General features: G+C 38.4%; 1 protein-coding gene across 7 annotated transcripts in view; it reads right to left on the reverse strand.

The window, feature by feature from the left end:
• The window catches only part of Ccdc148 (coiled-coil domain containing 148), a 376,894-nt gene that overhangs the window by 106,372 nt on the left and 261,234 nt on the right, over positions 1 to 9,288 (reverse strand). For all 7 annotated transcript variants that reach the window (XM_008842508.3, XM_029568022.1, XM_029568021.1 and 4 more), the window contains one exon: positions 3,132 to 3,272. In XM_008842508.3, coding sequence (XP_008840730.2) covers positions 3,132 to 3,272 — 141 coding nt within the window. The remainder of the gene's footprint in view (positions 1 to 3,131; positions 3,273 to 9,288) is intronic.

The following is a 9,288-nucleotide window of genomic DNA, read 5'->3' on the forward strand; positions in this document are numbered from 1 at the left end:
TATCAGATTGGCAGAATTCAAAAAAAAAAACATAATTATATTATATAAAATAAAGAAACCATGTAAAATTGGAAACACACCCAGAGCATATTGATTTCATCCCTAGAAGTACCTACAGAAAGCTCTGGATGCATGCACCAGAGGGTGTGTGCACAGTGTGTGGCAGCACACTGGGCAAAATAAAATTTGCAGACTGAAGTGTCAGCCATGAAGAATGGAGAAGTGGTCTTCTTTGTCTACTCTGTAACACTAACTAGCAATTAAAAGGAATAAACCAGCTGTGCTCCAAATAGATTAACATGGGAATAATTTAAAACACAAGGTGGAAGGAAAAGTGGGTGTTGCAGAGTGCTATGGCATGAAGCACTCATGAAAAAAAATTAAATCACAAACTATATTAAAATGTTTTAATGTCAATATATGCCCTGGGATGGCAGAAATACAACCTCTAGGGGGATTAGGAAAGCAGGTACTAATTAAGGCCTCAAAAAATAATTTCAACTTTATCTGTAATCTTTTACTTAATTTTCTGAAAATGTGAGACAACACGAAGCATATTAAAATTTTTCGCTGCCAGATGACAGGTGCTAACATGTGTATTAACCACTGTATTTTAAAATATTTTGTACATGAAAATTATTATAAGAAGAAAATAAGTAAAATAAACCAGATACCCTATTCCTACACAATTGCTGATGGTTCAAAACAAATCTTGGCACTTGCTGAAATGCTGTAATGTCCCCTTTCCTTGGTACACATGGGACACTTGGTAGCTCAGTTTCTTATGCTATCCCTCACTGTCATGGGCAAGATCATGAAGTAGCATGCTGTAGATAGCTTAGCAAAATGCAACTGGAGCCCCATATGGACATTTGGGTATCTTTTTTCAACATCTACTTTCCTAATGCTCCTAGGCATAGGCTCAATCTTACATTCTAAAATGTGAAAGGCTATTTAGGTATAATTTACACACAATTAATGGTATTGAAATTCTCCCTGGCCTTCACAGGGCCTTCCTCTTTTAAGCCGTACTTGAATTAGCTCTGCCATCACCTTGGCCATTGTAGTTGCCAAGTTATACGCCATTACTCTCTTTGTGTTTGTTTGCCCACTTGTGTGTTTCTAAAGCCAAATACCTCTTCTCTGTAAACTCAGGAAGTCTTTCCTGCCTAGCTTTAAAATGCCGTTCCCTTACTTCTGGAAATCACATTTGCTGACTACAAAGAAAGCAGCAATGTCTTGCCATCTTCTTCTGAGTATCCATGCCAACTACCCAACTCAAATCTAATTTCCACAATTAAATGTGCTCACTCCCATTCTCAATACTTGAGTTATTTAATTTGTGTATTTTCTTGGTCTTTGTAAACCCTCAGAGATTAGAACTGCATGTAAGTATCTTTACATGACATTTGAGATGATACTAAGTGTGAACTAATACTCAGATATGCAATACTTTCTGTGGTCACCCTTCTCATAGAGAAGAAGTCCTGCAAGGGCAGCCTAGGCAGAAGACCAAAGTACAGGGATGCACTACTCAAATGCTGCATTTCATGATAGTAAATATCTGGTAAGTTGCTCTGCAAAGATACATAGCTTACATGATTTGAAACATGATCAGTTTTATTAGTTTTTGAGATACATGCAGATATTCCTTTTAGCCATCTTGGGGGGCCTGATGAAAGCACCCAATTTACTTCTTTAGGAGCAGAAATGGAATTCGATTTTTAAATTAAAATATAAGAGCAGTGAAACCAACTTCTTAGGAGTTAATTTTGTCAAATGATCATAGAACTATGTATGCTTTCTTGTACACACACACTGCCTCTCGCTCAGCTTGCCAATGAAAAGGCATACAACAAATCAAGATCAATAAGAATAAAAAATTCAAAGAAACTGGCTTATAGCTGGGAAGTCTGTAGTTTCTTTATCCCCCAAGGTTCAACTTTGAAGGAAAAATCCCCAGACAATGGCTTGATGAACTTCATTAGTCACATAGCCCAAAATGTGAGCCATGATCACAAGCACAAAAGGTGGCCTGCCAACAGCCATGGGTTAATGTCATTCTTAGCACTGCAAGCAGCTTTTTAAAAAATCATTTTTTACATCATGCAGATCAAGTCAATACAGGTGAACTTTCTCGATCCTGATATGCACTGGCAAAAACTACATAGGTGTATTGATTTCCTTTCACTGTGATGATCACAAGTTAACTACCTGTTTGTGAATGATTTCCAGAGTCAGCAACTCCCTAAAAAGTTGGTCAATAACTCTGTTAGAATTCCTAACAAAAATATCTTTACTGCAAGTTCTATAAGTTTTATTGTGGAACAATCAAAAATGCCTAAATACTGTATTTTTAAAGTAATGAAAGCAACCCTCAAGTATATTCTATCTTTTGTAGATTATCAGAAATCACTTTGTTAGTAAGATTTGGGGGGAATATTTTTAAGACTGAGAAACAAGTGTTTGCTCCAAAAATGAATATAAATTTGTGTAAGTGAAAAACAAAGCCTTCTAACAAAAAATAAATCAAGAAGTAAACTCTTTAAAAGATTGTTTGGCATTCCATGAATTATACACTGTCCCTATACAATTTGTTCTGCCAACAAATACCTTTCCAGCAATCACTTGCCACATTATTGTAAACCAAAATGCTCTCCCAGTAACCCCGGAAGCTCTATCATATTCCTTCTCAGTCCAAGGGTAACAATAGTCACAAATGGTGCCTTTTCCTTTCTTTGTTTTTCTTTTTTGAGACAGGGTCTCCCTGTAGCCCTAGCTGGCCTAGAGCTCACTATGTAGACCAGGCTGGCCTTGAACTCACAGAGATCCACCTGACTGCCTCCAAGTGCTGGGATTAAGGGCATGCACTAGCACACCCATGCCTTTTCCTTTCTATACAATCTTTTTATGTACTTAGTCACTGACACCTATGCTCATGCAAGTCAATGAAGTGGGTTCTCTTCCATGTTCATAAATCTGAAGCTTGCATAAACTAAAACAAGACTTCGCTAGCCTCTCACAGATATTCTCAGAACTGCCTCTGGAAATTCTACGCCAAACACCAAGATGAACCAGAGCTAGGTTAGTTCGGTTAGTTCACACATTCACACAAGCAGAAGACCCTCTACCATTTCCTTCTTCTCCTCTCTTTGCAGCAGTTCCTTCTTTTTCCACAGTGCTGCCTTCTCCTCTTTCTTTTCTTTTCTTCTGGCAGCAATTTCCATTTCCAGTCTTGCTAGCTCTTCCTGGTGGGCTCGCCACCGAGAAACCTGAAACACATTGAGACTTCATTTCAATAACTACTCACACTCAAGTGATTGCTCCTTTGAGAAATGGTTCTGTATCAAGCAAGACCTGAGGTTTTTCTGAACATGTTTAAATTTTGTGCGTGTATGAGCGTGTAGCATGTGTGTGCAAGACACACATGTTAGTGCAAAAGCAGCACTTTACAATAACTCATTTAGAGACTCTGCAGTTGAGCTCATCAAATCACAACGTCTATGATTTGACTTCAAAGGATTTGTGACTGCACATAAGCACTATATAAAAATTCTGGGCTGGGATGTACCTTAGTAGAAAATTGTTTACCTCATGTGTGAAACACAATAACACTTTGCACATGTGTTTTTTCTGGAAAGCAGATTATATAGTAGTCATCAGAAATTCTAAACCTGGAACCTAAGGAAATGGCTCAGTTGGTCAAGTGCTTCCTATGCAAGCATGAGGACGCGAGTTCAATCCCTAGCACCCTTGTACAAAAGCCAAGTGCAAAAATAAATAAATCTCTTAAGAGTACATACATGTATGCAGGAAAACCACTTGTACACATAAAGCTGAAATTAATAAATCTTTAAAAAATAACCCTGAGTGAAGCAGTTATAATCTGAGCACTGAGGAGGCAGACAAACTTGTCAAATCAGCAAGCTATAAGTTCAGTGAGAAATCTTGTCTCAAAAAATAAGGTGGGTGTGGAGCTGGAGAGATGGCTCAGCAGTTTAGAAAACTTGCTTTTCTTCCAGAGGACCAGAGTTTGATTCCCAGCACCCACATGGCAGCCCATAACCATTTGTAACTCCAGTTCCAAGGAATCCAACACCTTCTTCTGGCTTCTGTGGGCATTGCACTCCCATGATGCATTTACATACACACAGGCAAAACACTCACACACATAAAATAAATATAAAAAGCAACTTGTTAAAGGTGGGTGAGGGGCTGAAGAGATGACTCAGTAGTTAAGAGCACTGACTGCTCTTGCAGAGGACCTGGGTTTGATTCCCAGCACCCACATGGTGGCTAACAACCATCTGATCCAATGCCCTCTTCTGACCTCTGCAGGCATTGCATGACAGGGGTGCACCTGGTGACAAACAGGCAATACACTCATACACATAAAAAATAATAAATAAAGAAAATTTAAGGTGGGTAGAATCTCAACAGTATGATAGCCTAACAAGATCTGCATAATGATAAAATCAGCTGACACGCCAATGTGGATGGCAGAAATTTCTCAGGGTCCAACTTAAGATGAAGAGCTACAGGCAATCAATGGATGCTGAGGAAGGGAGAATCAGTTTTCTTCAGAGACTAGCTCCCTGAGAGAGTATCTAATCCCAAGTGGGTAGCCCTAAACACATGTACACATGAGCACCACTAAGTGAACTTACTGAACTCTGTATATGCAAATGTATAAATATATGTATGTATATATAAACAATAATAAAGAAAAGGACAAGAAATTGTGAAGGAGTAGGGAGGCATGGGAGGAATTGGAGGGGGAGTGAGAGGGATGGAAACATGCAATTACAATACTCACAAATGAAATTCCCAAAAAATAAAAAAATAAGGAGGATGAGGCCAGTATGTCAGGGTACTCACCACATATGGCTCAGTATGTAAGGGTACTTGCTGTCAAGCCTGTTGAACTGAGTTTAATCCCCAGGATCCATATGGGTCAGAGAGAATTGACTCCTGAAAGTTGTCCTATGACCTCTGCAGCCATGCTGTGGCACAAGAGTACCCACTCACCCACACTCACATATCTACACACACACACACACACACACACACACAAATACACACAAAATAAATAAAATGTAACTAAAAATTTAAAAAGAAATAAAGTGGACTGAAATCAAAGAAGACACTTGCTGTTGACTTCTGGCCTCCATACACATGTGCATATATACATGTATACATACATACATACACACATGCACATCTACACATACACACAAATTCACATGTACACATACACACATATACAAGTTCTAGGATCTTTTAGGATCCAAGACCCTAAAAAGTTTAAGAACTACTGACGATTTTCAAATTCCTTATTTTATAAGCATGGAAGCAGAATAAATTAAAATTTAAAAAGAAGACATAGAAAAGAACTTCCTGGGCATTGATAAGTACTATTGGAAGGTGAATACTTATTGTGGCTTTTGGCAATATGCAAACATGTATAACAGTAGAAAAGAAAATAAACATAGCTAGTTGGGTATGGTGGTGCATTCTTTTAAACCCAGCATTAGGAGGCAGAGGCAAGTAGAGCAACGTGAGATCTAGTCCACCCTGGTCTTCCTAGAGAGTTCCAGGCCAACCAGGACTACATAGTTAGACCTTGTCTCAAAAAACTTCAGACACAGGACTTGGAGCAATGGAGCTAGGACTGATCTGGAAGCTTCCCCCCTGAAGACTAGCCCTCAAAGTTTCAGAGAATATTATGGAAGCTGCTAAGGAAAAAAAAATCAATCAGTGGTCTAACCCCAGGTTTAAAAATAATAACCACAATAATGAATGGCACAGCAAATTATCTCTATTAGTACAGTAGTGGCACTTTTATCTTGTGGTTAATCAACAACTATCTAATTGGACTTAAAGCCAGCTCAGTGGGAGAGAACTCATGTGTGGTACTATAAACACAGCCAAATACACATGGCTGGAGATGTCATAGATCCTAGAGAAAACTTTACGTCTGCCACATCTCTAAACAAACTTAATTTCTTACTGTATGCTAAATATGTATCCTTATATTCACTATTCATCAAAGAAGCTTCTTTTTGCAGCAGATGGAAACTGTAAAATTACAAAGTTCCACAAGTGGTCAAACACAGAGAATAAGTGTCTGTGAGATAGATAATGCCCAGCACTAAATCACTCATCTATAATGGAAACTCTACACTGAAGGCTCATGGAACATAGTGGAGAACAGGAGGTAGGAGAATACTAATGCGTCTCTCAACTCTCACCAGCAAAGCAATTAACACAGCCACAAGTGGCCAACATGTAGAGAATAAGAGACTGCAGAGTTTGTGTCCCTGAATAGGACTCCTGTAATAGGCACATGCCACCCAGGGCTCAGGGACCATTGCATAAGAGGGAGGGGAAAGACTATAAGAGCCAGGAGTGGTGGATGGCCATAAGGAAACAGTATTCCTGGCAGCTGGGAACTCACTCATATGCACTTACAGCAATGGTGACAGTATGCACAAGACCCATGCAAATCCAAACCAGACAAAACCCAGCATAAAACTGGGGAAATGGACAAGAAGCCCCAACCTTAGCTGCGGAATTATTGTCAGCTGATCACTGCTGGTTGGGGGGGGGGTCTTTTTTAAGAGGGTGATGATAGGCTGAATAGGCTCCAGTGGATGAACTCACATCAAGGGACATCTGGGGACATAAACTTGACTCAATAGACCTTAATATATACTACAGAATACATGATATCTGGCAGGCAGGGCTATGGGGGAGTGTATATGGGGAAGGGGGATCTAAATATGTTTAAGATGTATTTTATGAAATGTACAAAAATTCAATAAAAATATATATTAAAAAAACTTAAGTAAATAAGTAAAAATACACATAGCCTTTCATCCACATCCCTGCTTCGAGAAAATTATCCAAAGACAATCAACTAGAAAAGTGCACAAAAATGTATTACAGGAATACTCACTACAGTGCTGTTAAGACAGAAAATTTGGGGAAAGTCTAAATGTCCAGCAGTAGAAGATGGCTTAAATCAATTATGGTATGTTCATGCAATAGCAATGATTGAGAAAAGGATAGTAAATTTTTTTACATATTTATTTTTATTTAATAACCACCTGATTAGAAGAAGAATTTCATTACAGCTTTAACATATTCAGTAACACATTCCAGAGCAAGGATACATCTCTTTCAAAAGTGGCTGTAAATTTTTAGGTTCACAGATGAACTCATACAGTTATACAATATTGAACTCAGTATAAACCCTGTGAGACATAAAATTGAATGAGTTTTTAACCTTTAAAGAAGCTCTCCATTTCATTTTAAAATATGCTGTTTCCTACATTTTTAATGCTACTAACACTTAGATGTTTGAACATGTGTCTTTAATCTCTATGTATCTGATTTTTACTAGTCACAGTCGGTTACACTCAGATCCTTGGCACTTGAGTATGGATATAAAGTCATCAGGTAGATTTCAATGGTAATGTTATCACCTCGACTAATTAACATGTAGTCAGTTTTTATGTTTCCTCCTCAAATATCTTTTCTTTTTAATATGTTGATTTTTTTGAGTGTATCTCATACAGAACATCCCACTTAATCTTCTTCATTTATATACCCACTTCCCAAATGGCCCCCTCCCATTAACCCCCGCCCCAGCTGGAGCCCATATACTCTGTCATCCCTGTTACTGTCCACTGTGTTGTTGGTTCCCCCAGCCATTCCCCAGTGCTTGTCCATCTGCTGATTCTAGTCAGCCTACCTAGAGACCCTTGTTTTAGGAAGATCAACTGTTCCTCATCTAGCAACAATCAGTTGTCAATATTCCTTTGGATAAGATTGGGGTCTGCTGTTCATTTTCCCAGTTCTATGCTGGGTTACTGTCTGGGAGTCTTTTGGGCCACCCTGGCCAACAACTCAAAGGAAGGTATCTCCTCTCTGGCATTGTTTCTTGTTATATAGCCTTTAGCTATACATATGGACTCTTAAAAAATTATATTGACCCCATTAATCTTTGGTTATGCTTTTCTTTTGGATGTTTAAGACCCTACAATTAGCCCAGATAAACAAATTTATTTTTACTCTTAAGGCCTTTTGAGGATTTTTTTCCTCAGGGGTCACAAGGGCTTGGAAGCAGCCCCTGGCTCCTTTCTTTTACCAGTTCCATCTATGTGAAGATAAGTCAAAGGTTCTACTCAACCATGGCTGTCTTCGATTGGAAGCATGGAGGAAATGTTTCCTCTGTGTTGACCCTCCTCTTTGTAAACTGGACACTGGTTCAAGTCCACCTTGTGGGGTCTCTACGGCCTCCTTGATCAAGAGGACAGGTGACTAACCACAGTTACAGGAGCTTAGTGGACCTAGGAGGGGAAGGAGAAAAAACTGTCCTTTATGTCCCTCTGTCCAAATTAGTATAGGCCTCATAGTATGGCTATTAAACATCCAAGAAGGTTAGTTCCACCAGTCTGGTACTTTTAATTACCATGTGCCATGTAGATAAAGCTTGGCCAAAGATCAAACACTGTCAGATAAACCTTGCCTAGACATAAATTATATTCTTTGATCTGGTTGTATGTATAATTTGTCAGTAGGTTGTTGGACTAATATGGTTCCCTCTGGTTTTTTAAAACTAGCTAGGCATTATTTATCTGTCACATTATTTCTTTTGGTTAACTGGGCTGGTGGTCTGTCAATCTTGTTTATCTTTTCAAAGAATCAGCTGTTGGATTCCTTGATTCTTTGAATTGCTTTCCTTGTTTCTATTTCATTAATTTCTGCTCTGATTTTTGTTATTTCTTATTGTCTGCTGGGTTTGGGTTTTGTTTGTTGTTGCTTTTCAAGTGTCTTGAATTGCAATGTTAAGTCATTATTTGTGTTCTTTCCAATTTTTTAACGTAGGCACTTAGAGCTATAAATTTCCCTCTAAGGACTGCTTTCAACATGTCCCAAGGCTTTTGTTGTGTTGTATTGTCCTTTTCATTTAGTCTCAGGAATACTTTTATTTTTTTCTTAATTCTTCCTTTGACTCATACATCATTCAGGAGTGTGTTTTTTTAAATCTCCATGTATTCATGTAGTTATTAGGGTTACTTCTGGTGTTGATTTTAATTAAGCTTTATTGCACTGTGGTTTCATAGAATGCATGGAATTATTTCAATCTTTTTGTATTTGTTGAGGTTTGTTTTGTGCCCCAGTATATGGTTTATTTTGGAGAAAGTTCCATGGGGCACTGAATAGAAAGTGTATTCTTTAGTGCTTGGGTGGAATATTCAGTAGATGTCTGTTAGGTCCATT

The sequence above is a fragment of the Nannospalax galili genome, unplaced genomic scaffold, assembly GCF_000622305.1.
Source record: "Nannospalax galili isolate Female #2095 unplaced genomic scaffold, S.galili_v1.0 scaffold640, whole genome shotgun sequence".
Lineage (NCBI taxonomy): Eukaryota > Metazoa > Chordata > Mammalia > Rodentia > Spalacidae > Nannospalax > Nannospalax galili.